We start from the raw sequence: 15,870 nt of genomic DNA on the forward strand, positions 1-15,870 counted from the left end.
AAAACTCCTAAGTTGCCTTTCTGTGGTGGAGGCTGCCATCTGCAGGGGTTGAGGCCAAGAGCGGGGGGCTTGGGGGGACTCAGGGGACGGGATGTGGGACACTTTTTCCTTCTAAGCATATTTTGGGTGGCTTGATTCCTCTGCTTTCAGCATTTGTTTCACTTCCGTGGGAAGTGCTAGGCTCAGTGGTGGGGCAAACAAGGAGCTCAGTCTGGGATGGTGGTGGTGGGGTCTTCCATGTTCAAGAGATCTGGTTTGGGGGCTTGTCTGCTGGGACCTGTGGCTTGACCGTATCGAATTTTTTGCCCCTTATTCTTGACAACCACCTGTCCCTCACCTGCAGGGGGGTGGGGTGGTGGTGAATGCAACGATAACAAAATGCAACTACCCACTGACAAATCCCACCACCACATTAGATCTGGGGTTCCTGTCTTTGTAGAAAGACACAAGTGCTCCCTTTATTATTGTCTTTTGCGATCTACTGCCCCTTAAACTACGGCGGGAAAGGAGTGCAAGGCCATGGCATCTGGGGGAAGACAAATGAAGTTTGGTAAGATTGCAGAAAAGAGGGGCTAGGAGTCAGGACTATGGGGGTTCCACCTCTACATTGGAAAAGGAGACGGTCCCTTAGAGAACATACCCTCCTCCTTCAAGGGCAGCCTAGACTCTGAGAACAAAAGATGGAGGTATGCAGAGAAGGGGGAGGGCCGGCCAGGGCAGGCAGTGGGAAAGGGAGACAGATAAGAGGTTGAGGGCTAGATCTGGAAAAGCAACACAACAGAAGCAGGAAAAGTGTGGGAGACAGAAAAGTCGACCATCAGCAAAATTTAAGATCCAAGAATTGCACTGGTCAGCCAGAGAGGAAGGAGGTAGTGGGGAGTGGGGGTGAAGAGGAGAGGGAAAACAAGGGAAGGAATAAAGGAAGCTGGACAAATTATTTCAGGTAGAAAGTTCCATAAATCCTAGAGATCCAGGAACTACCACATTTTGCAGCAGGAAAATGGAAAAGTCCAGTACTCTGTACTGCAATGGGTCCTTTTCCTCTCAGAATCCATGGGAGGAGCCATGACCAATGAAAGGAAGTGTTTCCCGAGGCCTGTGCAGCTAAGGGTCTTATGGTAGAACATGGTGACTACTAGGTGCCCATTACAACAGTGACTGTTTGGGGGCTGAGCACCTCACGGCTCCCCTACACAAATGGAAGTCGGGAAATCTGGACCTCTCTCCAACCAACCTCTGGAATTCAGTCAGAACCACAGAAACCTCAGGATCCAACTCTTCAGTAGAACATGCAACACCCACGTTGGCTCTTCCCAGGTCCGCCTTCCCAGTGGGAGTATCCTCTAGGGCCATCTATCTGAAGTGTAGGAAAACTGATACTGTTTTCGTGCCAAAAAGTAGATCTCAGCTAGAAAGCCTTTTTCATCAAAATATTTATTAAATGCAGAACTGCATGTGGCCTCAGCTGTGTATGGGCTGTTAAAGGCTTGAGTGCCGGGCTAAAACCAGGAAAACTGTTGCCCCCTTTTCATGTTTGCAGAGCAGCTACTACTGCTCATAGTTGGGCCAGTCCTATGGCTTGTAAAAGAGGGAGTAGATACTCCAGAGTAAGATTCTGCTGAACTGGGATGGAGCTGGGGGTGAGGGGACTGAGTCAACCCTTCCAGGCAGTGGTTTTATAGCCCGTTCTTCTTGGTGTCCATCCTTTTGCCCTGATGGGGAACATAAGACTTTCTTCTGGAAGGGATGACACATCCAGGTAATAGAAAAGAAAGCCAGAGACAGGCTTGGGAAGGGAGACAGGAGTTGCTTTTTTATTGACTTGGTCGTGGGTTTTGCAGTAGAGCCCCTTTGGGTTTAAGAGCATTCTGCTGCTTCCTTTTTTCTTCCTGCAACTTCTCTTGCTGTCTGAGCTGCCATGCCTGTAATCCAGCATCCATTTCCTGTGACAGCAGTACAACTCGTCTCTGAAACAGACAGGAAAACAGTGTGGATAACATCTGGGGCTTGAGCTCTGCACCATATATCCTTTCATTCACAGATCAAAGTCAGGTTTCGGCTGGAAAGTGACACCACTGCCTGGGGAAGGGGTGGAACCAGGTCCTGGGCTAGCAAGCAGGAGGAAGGAAGCAAAATGGGTGTCTACCATTGGTTCCTGCCCTAGGAGTGCCCCAGTCTATTCTCCCTTCTCACAGTACTGTTAAAACCTTCAGTGGCTAAAACCTCCAAGTGAGGGGTACATGTCAGCTTAGGTGCCAACTCAGGACAAATTATAATTTAAATGTTCTCCCACCAGTTACAGTTTGTTCTGGCTGGAGATCTAGCCACTTACCGCAAACTTTTCCCTTTGGGCTTTTCTTCGAAGCTGGCCTTTCATTGGAGGAGCAGGGCGGCCATCTGCAGATAGAAGTGAAAGGAGAGGCAAGTGTTATAGAGTCTACAATACCCTGGCCAAGTGGCTGTGACAGCAAAAGAGGGGAGAACCAATCTCAAGCTCCTCTCTTCTATTTCGTACCCACTGTAGCTTCATTCCCCTAGAACATTTCCTTCATCTTCAATGGTGAAGTATGCGAGAACCACCAAGAATAAGCTCTTAGTCATGTTCCTACTCTACTCTACTACTCTACTCTACTCACCCCTCCTTAGCCTAGAATTCAAGGTCCTTTGCAATGCTGAATCTCGCGATGCTGAATCTCCTGTTTTATCTTCAGAAACCCTCCACTCAAGCAATCTGATTACTGTTCTACTCACCACTGAGTCCCTGCTGAATTCTATCTCACTCTATAATGAAATATCCTCTTTTCCTTTCCTTCCAGCCAAATTCTCATTCTTAGGCCTACTTCCAGCCCTACTTGTCCCAGAAACCCTTCTCTAACCTCTTCAACTTTGTCACTCTATTCTGAAAGAAATGCATCTCCATCATTTAATATTTATCTATTTCGGGACATTTAAGGGCTTCCCTGTAGCTCAGACAGTAAAGAATCTGCCTGCAATGCAGGAGACCTGGGTTTGATCCCTGGCTCAGGAAGATCCCCTGGAGAAGGAAATGGCAATCCACTCCAGTACCCTTGCCTGGAGAATTCCATGGACAGAGGAACCTACTACTTGGGGACATTTACTGTACTACTGATTATTTTTAGTCTTATTTAGCTATCTCAAATTCTTCTGGAAAGAGACAGAGCATTGAAATATTAATTAATCTTTAAAATGTCATGCTTTGTTTTTCCAGCTAAGACTTTAAGTTCTTTGGGATCAAGAACTATATCCCTTACTTTTACTGTAATATATATAGTGTAGGCAATAATAAAAATCTCATAACCATCTGCTGACTTGCTGGAAAAAAGAAAGATGTGGTATCTTGATCTCAAGTAGTTTATAATGGAGATTAAAAGGATACTTTCTACAAAGAGAGTGAAAACTCTGCCAAAGTTTGAAGGCAAGACAAATAAGAGATATTATTCATCAAGAAAGGGAACCAATACTGTGTACATCAGGTGTTTTACATTGGATGTTTCATTTTCTCCTTACAAAAACCATCTGAGATACATATCCTTTTACAGAAGTGGAAACTGAGAGATACAATTAAGTAACTTGTCCAAGACCATAAAGTTAGCAAGTAGAGAAGGAAGTCTGGATTAAGAATCAATTCTAGGACTTTCCTGGTGGTCCAGTGGTTAAGAATCCAATTTCCAATGCAGGGGACACGCTGTGGGGCAACTGAGCCTGTGCTGTGCCACAAAAGGAGCTAAGATCCCACATGTCTTGAGGCCAAAAAACAAAAACAAAAAAACCAGCAAGACATAAAAAAACAAACAATATTGTAACAAACTCAATAAACTTTAAAAACGGTCTACATTAAAAAAAAAAAACTTAAAAAAAAATTAACTCCAGAGTCCTTCCAATATTTCAAGAAAGCCTAGACTTCCTACAGTAAATAACAAGTAGAAAAAAAATCTTCCCCACCCTCCTCAGCCACCACATATCTGATTAACCAGGTTTATACTCCTATAAATGGCAACCCTCTCCAGGGATCTTGCCTGGAGAATTCCAAGGACAGGAGCCTGGTGGACTAGAGTCCATGGGATTGCAGAGTGAGACACGACTGTGTGACTGACTTTCACTATTTTTTTTCATACTCCTATAAACTATACTCCGTGCTGTTGAAGGGGGCCTGGTCTCTGCCCAGTTCTAGTCTTGGCTTTGCTATTACCTAGCTGTGTGCTCCCAGACAATTTACTTTTTTAGGCCTCAATTTTCCCACTTCTGAACTGGAGTTCCAATGGAGTGGGGAGTGGCTTCAGCTTTTCTAAAGTCCTTCTTTTTAAGGCCTTTTTTTTTTTTTTTTTTTTTTAAAGAAAGAAACTTTTTTTCAAAGGGAACCCACCACCTCTGTCCTCACTCTTCTAAGCCTCTCTCAGAGGATTATTTAGGCAGCCTTTCAAAAAGCTCTCCCTGCATTTGGTAACAAACTCTCAACAATGTACTCCACACACAGAAGGGCAGTTCTTTGTAACTTTTAAAAAATGTTTATTATTTAGTTGACTGTACCAGGTCTTAGTTGTGGGTGGCCTGCGGCATCTTTAGCTGCTGCAAGCAAATTCTCAGTTGTGGAACGTGGGATCTAGTTCCCCGATCAGATCGAACCCAGGCTCCCTGCATTGGGAGCACGGAGTCCTAGCCACTGAACCAACAGTGAAGTCCCCTTCCTAACTTTGAGAAAATCACGTCCCTCTTTGACAACACGAAAGTCTTGTCTCTCCCCGGTGACCCCCTAAATCAGAATTATTTTCTGCTTATCGCCACAAGTCAAGAGATTCCGTCCAGCTTTACTTTCCACAGGTGTAGTTTAATTCACAAAGTAAACAACAGGGCTTCTTCCCTCCCAACTACAAATGTAAAGTTCAGTGAGTTGTCTGCTCAGACACACCTCCACTTTGACACTCCTTCCCCCCACTCCCCTCTCCGCTACGTCCAGGGGCGTTCCCTCAGGGTGATAATCTCGGAAGTGGAGTTAACAGTCAGATCAGCGCTCACCCGCGTACGACCAGTCTGGGAGCTCCGTAAGGGGTCCGTAGCCGGAGGGGTTGGCAGCAAGGCCCTGCCTGGATGGAGAAAAACAGTTCGGTGAGGACTCAGGCCAACTTCTAGCCCCCCAGTTTCTTCCAGATGGGCACTCACCGTAGTCGCCACTGGCTGCCTGCCCAAGCCGCGGCGCCGCAGTGCAGTCTCCGGACACCTGCTGGGAAAACGGGGCAGAGCTGGGAGAGAGGCCGCACAGCCAGCCCAGGGATCCGGGGCCCACCCCGACAAACTCCGGAGCCCACCGAACTCACACCCACTTACTAGAGAGCAGTATACCTAAAGCAGCCATGCTGAGGCGCAGGAGCCGGAAGTAGGCGTGGCCTCGCTGGCCACGCGCGACGCTGCGCGGGAAGCAGGAAGTCGCCATCTTGAATCTGGTTTTCAAACACGGGCCCCGCCATCTTGGCTCATCGTACGGAAAAGAGGGGCAAAACTGATTCCAGGGTGTTTTGGGGGAGAGCGGTTGTTCTGAGTATGTGTTCTTAGTGTTGGGTACAACTTCCTGGAAGTCGCGTCCTCTCAGACGAAACCGTTCTGAACTGTCTCCCCACAGCCTTCTATCTCCTAGCCGCGGTCACTAGTCCTTTGAAATTTATCTCAGTTGAGTAACATACACGTGACCTCATTCTGTCTTCTAGCATCACTGTAACATGTTTTCCTCAGCCGGAGTGAAATCTACAGTGAATCAAAATTAGGGTTTCAGTTCTCACTCATTTATCAAAGTTGAAGAGCTTACATGTGAGGAGCACTGCAGTCAGTGTGGAGAGCAAAGCAAAGGTCCCTATTCGGATACAGCTCCCGGTCTAGAGAAAGAGGACAGTAATCATACACATTACAGTAATATTATAGCTGAGATGAGTACTGGGAAGGGAAGTAGGTGTTGCTTGTAAGCATATCATGAAAACTTGATCTGGAGTATAGTGTAAAAGAAGGCTTTTTTGAGGAAGCCGAATTGGAGCTAAGCCCTGATTCCATTTTATAAAGCTACCACCGCACATTGTGAACTATCCATGGGAAAGCCTTGTGAGGCAGGTACTAGTAAGTAGCAAACCCAGATCCTGTGGCTTCCTCCCTCTTTTTTTTTTTATCTTCAGTCACTTACAGATATACTTTTATTGTGCTTTGCAAGTACTGCATTTTTTACGAATTGAAGGTTTGTAGCAACGTTGCATAGAACATCTTATCAGTGCCAGATTTTTCAAAGAGCATTTATTCATTTCGTGCTTCTGTGTCATATTTTGGTAATTCTTGAGATAGTTCAGGCTTTGGCATCACTGTTAAGGTGAACTATGATCAGTGATCTTTGATGTTACTCTTGTAATTGTTTTGACATTTTTTAGCACTTTTTCAATTAAAGTTTGTTTTTTTTTTTTTTTTTTTAAAGACATAATGATAGGGAGAGTGTGATGGACAGAGAAGCCTGGAGTGCTGTAGTTCATGGAGTTGCAAAGAGTCAGACATGACTGAAAAATAGCAACAAATGCTAGTCACACTTAATAGACCATAATGTAGTGTAAATGTAATGTTACATGTACTGGGAGACTAAAAAATTCATGTGATTCTCTTTATTGTGATATTTCTTTTATTATGGTGGTCTGAAACTGAACCTGAACTATCTTGAGGTATGCCTATACTTACCCTGGGGAAGTAATTTATGTTTAACTTCTTCATTGACAAAAAAGCTGAATATATCACATTTATAAAAACATTTAAAAAATGATAACGTAAGTGAAAGTGCTATAAAAATGGTGAAGCTTTTACAGAAGTGTCCATTACTCTTGTGCTAGGCTAGACACTTAAATACATGCTGACTAGGGAAACCTGAGGGAGTGGTGTAATGGTCTATCTGGAAGTTTATCATTTCCTTCTGCAAGACTGGGAAGTTTTTCCACAGGAGGTGGCTCTGAACTGCACTTTGAAAGAGGGGAAGGGTGGATCCTAGTTTAAGGAGTAAAAGGCGGCTGTTTGGATAACAATAAGAATGGTATAGGGGAGTGCTGAACTAGAAAAAAGGATGAGAATGAAACAACCTTGGCTATAAGCCAATGGATGGACCCAAAAACTTAGCAAGGGAAGTAAGACCATAGAGTACTGTTACCATTTTACATTCGTACACTTAATTTTCAGTTATCAAAACACTTCTGTATAAATGATATAAACACTTCTATTGAAATTTTCATAATAAACCTATAAAGTAGATAAGACAGAGCAGGAAGCAGTCACTATGGAGATTGCTTGTAATTTTCAGAGATCAGGAAATTGAAGCAAAATATGGCTGTGGATTTATTTTACAGTTGCAACAATGACTGAGTAACACCTTTCCCAAGCCAGCCTACATGTGTCATTGGCTGGTTCTGAGAGACAGCTGAAGCAGACAGCACTGAAATTCCATCACATAACTTACAGTTAGACAATCAAGTAATAGAAACCAAGGGCTGGAAAAATAAAGTCGGTGTTAACATTCAAGATTCATAGGAAAGCAGGCTGGCACTACCATCAACACTATATAAAGAAGTTAAACCAGCAATATTCCTGTCTTCTAGTAACTCATACACTATGGGTACAAAATCATAGAAAAGGCCACATGCATTAAGGTGAACTGATAATGTAGATGATAATTTCTCCAAAGACATACAGATAGCTAATACATGCACACATGAAGAGATGCTCACCATCACTCATTAGAGAAATGCAAATCAAAACTACCATGATAAATCATTTCATACTAGACAGAATTGCCATAATAAAAAAATCCACAAACAATAAGTCCTGGAGAATGTGTGGAGAAAAGGGAACCCTCTTGTACTGCTGATGGGAATATAAATTGATACAGTCACTATGGAAGACAGTATGGAGATTCCTTAAAAAACTAGGAATAAAACCACCATATGACCCAGCAATGCCACTTCTAGGCATGTACCCTGAAGAAACCAAAACTGGAAAACACACATGTACCCCAATGTTCATTGCAGCACTATTTACAATAGCTAAGACATAGAAACAACCTAGATGTCCATCGATAGATGAATGGATAAAGAAGTTGTGGTACATATACACAATGGAATATTACTCAGCCATTTTTTAATTGGCCTTTTGGAACACATTTGAGTCAGTTCTAATGAGGTGGATGAACCTAGAACCTATTATACAGAGTGAAGTAGGTCAGAAAGAGAAAAACAAATATCATATTAACACATATATATGAATTCTAGATGAATGGTACTGATGAAACTTCTCAGAGCAGCAATGGAGACACAGACACAGAGAACAGACTTATGGACATGGGTGGGGGGAAAGAGGGAGATGGTGAGATGAATAGAGTAGTATGGAAGAATATACACTAACAGATGTAAATAGAAAGTCAATGGAAATTTGTTGTATGACTCAGGGAACTCAAACTGGGGCTCTGTAACAACCTAGAGGGGTGGGAATGGGCAGGAGGTGGGAGAGAGATTCAAGAGGGAGGGGGCATATGTAAACCTGTGGTTAATTCATGTTGATGTATGACATAAATCAATATTGTAAAGAAATCACCAAAGATAAATAAATGTTAGAAAAAAATAATATAGACAGTATGAACTCCACATGCAAAAGTGAACACATGTACTAGTTTAATAGCTGTGGGAATCGAGGAGCCAGGGCTGGAGGATTTCAGGGCAGGAAGGGAAGCTAAATCTGAAAAACTGGGGAATGCGGGAAGGGAAAGGTCTTTGGAAGGAAGATAAGTTCAGCCTTTGACGTGGTTAGAGTGATGTGGCAGGGGGACAATCTGTGGGTTGTAAATAGCAGGAAATAGGTGTTAGGATTTTGAGAGGGAGAGAGAAAGAGAACTCTAGGTGCTGACAGCTAACATCATCGGCATTCTCAGGGACCTTATGTTGCAGGGGGAGGGTTTTGGCACTTGGACAGCACTCCGCAGTGACTTCACCAGACTCTAAGCCACAGGAAAGCGGCTTCATCATCCCCTAACTCAATGTCTTTCAACCTCTGGACTTCATCTGGCAAAGGCTGGAGGTAACAATGGTGAGAAATATCAGGAATCTGAGCTCCATGTCTTTCCCCCCTTAAAGTCCTTTGCCTCTCAAGGGCTTCACACCATGACCTGTATTTGGCGTTAACATTTTGTTTAACCACTGATGTTTTTGTCCAACACGTTTACTCAATATCGTTCTGTCAGGTCTGTATAGAGTAATTTCTGTACAAGTGCACTGAGAATTTTGGTTCTCTTCAAACTGTTGTGATGAGTAATGATGACTTTGGAGAAAAAACATAAGTAAGGCTGACTCTGGGTGGCTAATTCCACCTCATTTTGCAGCCTCTTCCCCTTTCAGCATTGGGTGACTAAATTCTAAGATTGAAGAAGAGCGGAACTATTTGGGAAGTGTCTTGTTTCACATTCCTTCTTAGGACAGCTCAACAAAGATCTAAATCACTTGTCACTCTATGCAAGAACTGTGGGAACTGACAGCTATAAACCACCCACTCACACAATACATAGCTTTGCATATTATTTCCTTATTGCTTATGTAATTTATTGTAACATATTCCTTTTCTTTTCCCATGGCTGTTAAATCCTTGCTCATTCAGTATAGGCTAAATTGTGTGTTAAATGCCCCAGCTTCAACATGGGTAAATTATAACCTCAGGGCTACACTTTTTTTCTTGCCTTGTCCCTGGGAAGTTTCTTAAGCTCTGTGCCTTTCCACCAGACATGTCTTGAAGGTGGGTGGTTCGTTATGAATATTTGGCTTTAAAAGATGCCAAAGCTGGACTGTCCATAAAGTATACAAAAGGAAATTGTATTATTTACAAGTCATCTTTTAGTTTTAAAACGTGGTGAAACATTTCCAGATTCCTTTCCTTGAATGAGCCCAGCAAGTCCCTCTTTTATTGGGTTCAGCAAAGGTGCGGTGGGGACTCCAGCCTCTGGGGTACCCTCAGCTCGGACATCTTTGGTTACGTGCTGCCTCCTGGCGGCGGCTCTACGGCCTGACACCTTCCAGCCGGGTGGAGACCACTTGCTTTAATTTGGGATCTCGAAGCTGACGCAACAGCCTCCCCGAGGGGGCGGAGAGTTGAGTCGCCCTTCCGGGAGACCCCTCCCCTGGCTCCTAGCGGGAACGTCTCCCTCCCCCCCCCCCCAAGGGGCTTTGCGGGCCAGAGTCCCTCCGGAGTTTCAGCCGAGAACGTCTCGGGACTGGAGGCAGGGTTGCCAGGGTTTGGGGCCCTCGCCCAGAGCCCCTCGGGCCCGCGAGCTCGAGCTGGATTGGGGAGGGAGGGAAGAGGAAGCTGAGCGCTCGTGGGGCGAAGGACGCCTCTAAGGGTATCCGCGGTCATTTTCATTTCCCAAGGGGAGCGCAGCTCTGGCTGAGCGAGGACAGGGCAGGGGAGCGGGGTGCGGGGCCTCTGGGTTCTCGAACCTTTGCGATCTTCGACTACACCCACCACAATCCCCTCGCTTCTAGCGCCTCCTGCAGCCCGGGGAGGGGCGGGGGCCGCTTGGCCAGGTGGGGGGAACGAAGGGGTCCAGGTGAGGTGAGGTCCTGGTGCTCTAGCGCAGAGCCCTCCTCGGCCTCCGCAGCCAGATCTGGACATCGGGGGCTAACCGAGCTCTCCAGAGGGCTTTGGGGACGGGCAGTGGCTGGGTCGGGGTTGGGAAGGCGAGACCTCGGGGCTGCAGACACGGAAAGAGGGCCGAAAGAGGGAAGTAACGGGAAACGACGGGGACGACGTCAAGGGGCGGGGCGGAGAGCCAGGCTGGGGGGCAGAGTGGGAGACCGGGGCAAAGGTGAGCGCGGCGCGCCGGCCCGGCGGGGGCGGGGGAGGGGCGAGGGGCGCTGCGGGGCGGGGCGGGGAAGAGTTCCCGCTGGAGGAGCTCCTGCAGGGTCCGCTCTGCTCGAGCCCACCTGCCTCTGCGTGAACCTGAGCACTCGCCTCACTCCGCCTTCGTCCCCTCTGTCCTTTCACCGCTTCGCCGACGTCGCGCCTTGTTCTCGCCGCGCCCAGACCGGCCACCTGAGCCTGGGTGTGGGACAGCAGCACAGAGCTTCCGATCGATCGCGGAAGGCGCGTTAATGAGGTGCTTTTTGTTTTTGTTTTCCCATTGATGAAACAGAAAGTCCCTTTCAAACCATTCTAGGCCTCCCAGTAAAACTGAGAAAACTATACTTTTTCCTTCCCTTCGACCCATTACTATCAAAAAGAGTAGATACCTTTCAAAGTTTCATGGGAGCCAGGCCAGCAGCAGCATAGGAGGGCCTGAAGAGCAAGTGCAAGACATTCCCGGAGCTCAACTTGGAAACCAGTCTAGGAAGAAAGGCGTTATTCATTCAGTTATTCTTCCAGCAAACCTTTTTTTGACTGTCTACACGGACCCTGCGCTGGGGATACCGATGAATGAAGAAGCTCCCGTGGGGCTACGTTCTAGTGGGGGAAGTGACAACAAACTCACTCCAGGTGATAGCTAGTGCCTTTGAAGAAAAGTCAGGCATGGTGAAGGGGATGGAGATTGGCTGAAGGAAGAAGTTACTCCTTCAGAGACTCCTCAGGGAAGGTCTCTTGAGAGTGGTGTTTAAGCACAGACCTGAATGGAATGAGTGAGACAAGGAGCAATATCATGGGGGAAGAATGTTCCAGGCCAAGGGAACAGCAAATGCAGATGCCTTGTGATGTCAGGGCTTCTGTGGCAACAGCAAGGGGGCCAGCGTGGCTGGAGTGAGGGGAGGTGGGTAGGAGCCAGTTCCAATTGGGGCAGCCTTAGGACTGTCTTCCTAGGATTTCCCTCATTTACAACTTGGCCCTGAGTCCAGGGTGGGATTAAGGGGCAGGCCAGCCTGGGTCTAAAGGGGCACTGAATTATCCTGGAGTAATTCAGACTTTTGGAGCCGATGAGCTCTGATTTCTGTCTCTTGGTGAACTGTAAGTTGGCTCCCTTCCACTGACAGAATCCTTGATGACTGTTTACCTAGACCACCTGTCTCTAGAATAATTGTGCAACTTGTGGGTACAGGTATTAATACAAGTTGCCTAAAGGCAGTGGTCACAGCTGGAATTCGGAAAATGCTGCACCTCGCTGTGAAGTGCCACTCCCTGAGACTTGTGCTATTGTCTACATTCAAAATCGTTTGATATGCCTACCAAGAAACCGTCTGCTTCAGAAAACTGCATGTAATGAATTCATGCCTTAAACTCTACCCTTGAAAGAATGAGGCTTCCAATTTTTATTCTGAGAAAATCGATATTCCCCCACTTCTGCTAAGTACACATTCAACAGATATTTAAATAATCTTGGTTTAAGGGGGTGCCAACTCATTAAATTGCCCAGGGTGCCAGGGCTTGCTCTGGTCCACTTGCCTGGCTCTTAGCTGGGTTGTCACGCGTCACCTGAACCAGTTGGGGACCTGAGGTGTGAGCAGGTTTGCTTAGTGTTTGTGTGTGTGCGTGACTGTGGCCCCCACAACTGGCCTTCCTCGGCATGTGTTGTCCTACATAGGGATTGAAGTGGCTGAGGCTTTTATGATGAGAGCACAGAGTTCTAATGCCCTAACTATGGATCTTGTGCCCTCCACAGGACCAAAGATAGTATGTGAGTGGGAGTTGAGCAGGGAATGGAATGAGGGGCCAGAGGAGTTGTAAACGGCATCAAGGGGCTTTCCTGGTGGCTCAGTGATAAAGAATCCTGCAAAACAGGAGACACAGGAGACATGGGTTTGATTCCTGGGTCGGGAAAATCCCCTGGAGGAGGGCATGGCAACCCTCTCCAGTATTCTTGCCTGGAGAATCCAATAGACAGAGGAGCCTGGTGGACTACAGTCCATGGGGTCACAAAGAGTCTGAAGCCACTGAGCATGCACGCATGCAAAGGGCATCGAGAGGGTACCCTAGGTCACTGGGAGAACTTAAGAACTGAGTAAAGGTAGGACAGCCAGGTAGTTCAGGGACTGAGGCGGGTGGGGGAGGAACCGAGGCTCGGTGGAGAAGGTGCCTGGAGGCAGGCAGCCGTTGAGGTCCTCAGGGTCTGAACAGGCAGTCCCAGCTCCAGCTCGTTCCCTGGCCCCTCCCCACTGCCGGCCAGAGTCACACATGTGTTTTCCTGTTTTCCGTTTCGGTCCCCGGAGTCACCCTCTGCCTTTTCTGCTCCTCAGAGTCAACAGTTACTGGAGCTTGAGCCTTACCCCTTGTTCCCTTTCCCAGCGCCGGCCCCTTTTCCAGAGAGCTGGTAGCTCCTCCTTGCACCTGTCCAAAGGTCTCAGACAGGTAAGTGATGGGATGGGCGGGACAATGGGCAAGAGGGAAAGTGCTTGCGGAAGGAGAATGGAGCGAGTCCCGAAAATTGTCTGTTTCCTCGCCTCAGCCCTCCCCAGTCTCAGCCCTCTGCCATGAGACTTCAGCCCTATGTTAGTGGAAGCCATGGCCATTGAAGTAAATCCTTTCTTGCTTGCTTGTTGCACTTTTTTTTTTTTTTTTAAAGAGACTGTGGTAGTGGAATACAGGAAAAAAAAAATGGAGAACTGGGGAGGGAGGAGCTGAGCTTCCAGCTTGGGGAGATGGAGGGAATTCAGCTGTAGCAGAGTGTGTCTGTTTTCTGTTTCTGTCGTTTGGGGAGCCAGCACAGTCCAGTTGGAGCTAGGATGGCAGGACCTGGTATCTGGGGGAGAAAGTGCCTTCCCACCTCAGCCACCTGAGCTTGACTAAGGAACTGTACGCTGGTTCCTGGAGGAGGTGTGTTTGGGTTTTGCCATTCATGGGAGGAGTCAGGGCAGGGGCTTCACTGGCTGCTGTGCCTGGCGCTGCCTGCTGAGAGCCCTGCTTCTTGTGTTCCCTGAACCCCTGAATCTGAAACTTCTTCTGTTGGATGAGTGTGTTGTCCTGTAATCTCCACTAGGTCCTCAGAGATGTATGCACCTCAGGAACGCTGGTTATCTCCTGAGGTTCTAGACTCTGCAAGATTCTCTTGTAAAGCCTGGGGTAAGAGGGTAGGTCATGCTGGTCCCAGGCTGCCTGAATGGTTGGAAGCATTACCCTGAGAGCTGGGGTCTTAGGAAGGAATGTGAACCACCAAGGATGGTGCCTTCCTTCCCACAGAGCTGGTGCTGGGCAGTAGTTGAGAAAAGATGGGGCATCTTTTCTCTCAAGCCAGCCTCCTCCGTCCAATTTGAGCAGGTTTATTGAAGAGTAGGCTAGGAAGAGGATTCTACTCATATAGATAAAGCATTTCCTGGTGAGACCACTAGGGTGTGCTGTTTGCTGGAGTGTGAGTTTCACCCCCACTGGGTGATGAGCATTTTGATACTTATCAGATACCACCAACCAGGAACTAAACCCTGCACACGTCACTCCCCACTCACTGTCACAGTTTCCTCTTTTCTCGTCCCCTTCATCCTTTTCCACTATGTCCCATTAGGACACATACCCATCCTTGGTGCCAGGGAATTTGATCTTAAAAAGCCTGGCATGATGATGTGTTCCCGTGTGCTTTGTTTGCGTTAGAAGTGGGCTCTCTAGAAATAGCAGCACTGCCAGGAGGACTTGTAATCACCTCTCATCCCTCCTAAGGGATGAGAAAGGGAAGAAGCAATCAGGAAGGAGATGGACAGGCTTTGTTGGAGTCTTTAGCCTGGACTTCAGGCTGAAGGATGGCGGAGACTTTCTTTTAATCTAATCACATCCTCCTCTAGATAAATCATTAGGGAGCCATCTAAAGTGCTTTCTTGCCTAAGAGGAGGGCTAGAGACTGGGCAGGTCAGAATGGCTGGGGAGGCTGAAGAGACAGAGCTTGGGCTGTGTTGGCTAGCCTGCCCGCCTACCTTGCTACTTTGGCATCCTGGGAGGTGACTTAGTGTCTACCTGGTGGGGCTGCTGGCAGAATTAAATGAGATAAGGCATGTAGATGTTCAGCAGTGTGTCTGGCTTAGGTAAGTGCTCAATAAATGACAGTTACTGTTACAGAAGCATTTAGTGGGGAGCTGGGAGAAAAGGACAGTCTTCTGGATGGATTTCAAGATGTTTTTGTGAGGGTGGCTTGGGAGACACATGATCTCTGGGGAGGCTAACAGCAGAATCAGCTTCCTGGGGGGTTAAAAAAAAAGTTTAAGGGACTAGATTGGGAGGTTGTAAGGTGGAGATAAGGCCCCCTGGGGCTTTTTCGATCTCAGTTCTCTGATAATTGAATAAGGAAAGGGGGTGGGAAAGGGCTTGAGAAGGGATAGACAGTTGCATTTCAAAATGAACACATTTCTGTTGGTAAAAGAAACCAGGAATACCAAATTTAAGTAGCCTCTAAAAACAGAATTTTTGCTTTCCCCAAAATGCTCAGCTTCCTCTGTTTTGGACCTCTCCAGTATAGCTCTGGAGAGGTTCTTTCCAGAATAAAATTCTGGAAATACAATTCTTTCCCCATATTTTTAGGAAATTGGAGTAAACTTGTATTTGGGGAAGGTGTTTGTAGGAATTTATGCAGAGATCCTGGTATGTTTTCTCAAGGATGAAAGGATATGTGAGTGGGGCACAGATGCAGTCAGAGGTTTGAGTCTGATATTTGATCTTGGAAGCAGCCTGGGCTCAGCCCTCGGGTCATGGCACAAATTTCGGGCAGCCACCGTCACTGTGTGTGGGGAAGTGTGCAGAGTTCTCTTAGGACACTTGGTCACGAGTTGGACTGTACTTACACTTCCTCTAATCTGCATGTGAACAAACCTCTGTTACAACCTGCCGCATTCCCGTCTTTCTAGTGGTGGGGTGAGAGAAGCGGGGCTAAGGTGGGGCCTGGAGGTCAGGGAGAGAGGGCTG

General features: G+C 47.0%; 2 protein-coding genes across 8 annotated transcripts in view; one reads left to right on the plus strand and one right to left on the minus strand.

The window, feature by feature from the left end:
* Positions 1-1,418: 1,418 nt before the first annotated feature.
* MRPL52 (mitochondrial ribosomal protein L52) lies at positions 1,419-6,691 on the minus strand. Of its 6 annotated transcripts, none has more exons than XM_065941589.1 (5): positions 5,359-5,422; positions 5,179-5,236; positions 5,035-5,102; positions 2,333-2,397; positions 1,419-1,967 (listed from the first exon to the last, which is right to left on the minus strand). In XM_065941589.1, exons 1-5 carry the CDS (start codon positions 5,369-5,371, stop codon positions 1,815-1,817), a joined length of 357 nt encoding a protein of 118 aa, XP_065797661.1. In that variant the 5' UTR covers positions 5,372-5,422; the 3' UTR covers positions 1,419-1,814. The 6 variants fall into 6 exon arrangements, with proteins under 6 accessions (XP_065797661.1, XP_065797658.1, XP_065797660.1 ...); XM_065941586.1 differs by having other exon boundaries at positions 5,179-5,239; positions 5,344-5,408; XM_065941588.1 differs by having other exon boundaries at positions 5,179-5,239; positions 5,359-5,405.
* Positions 6,692-10,995: 4,304 nt separating this feature from the next.
* SLC7A7 (solute carrier family 7 member 7) overlaps positions 10,996-15,870 on the plus strand; it is a 33,229-nt gene continuing 28,354 nt past the window's right edge. The window contains exons 1-2 of one of the 2 annotated variants that reach the window (XM_065941583.1): positions 10,996-11,161; positions 13,227-13,338. The gene's annotated coding sequence lies outside the window, so the exon portion shown is untranslated. Of the gene's footprint in view, positions 11,162-13,185; positions 13,339-15,870 lie in introns of those variants that run through there. The other variant, XM_065941582.1, reaches the window with a different exon arrangement.

The sequence above is a fragment of the Muntiacus reevesi genome, chromosome 7, assembly GCF_963930625.1.
Source record: "Muntiacus reevesi chromosome 7, mMunRee1.1, whole genome shotgun sequence".
Classification (NCBI taxonomy): Eukaryota; Metazoa; Chordata; class Mammalia; order Artiodactyla; family Cervidae; genus Muntiacus; species Muntiacus reevesi.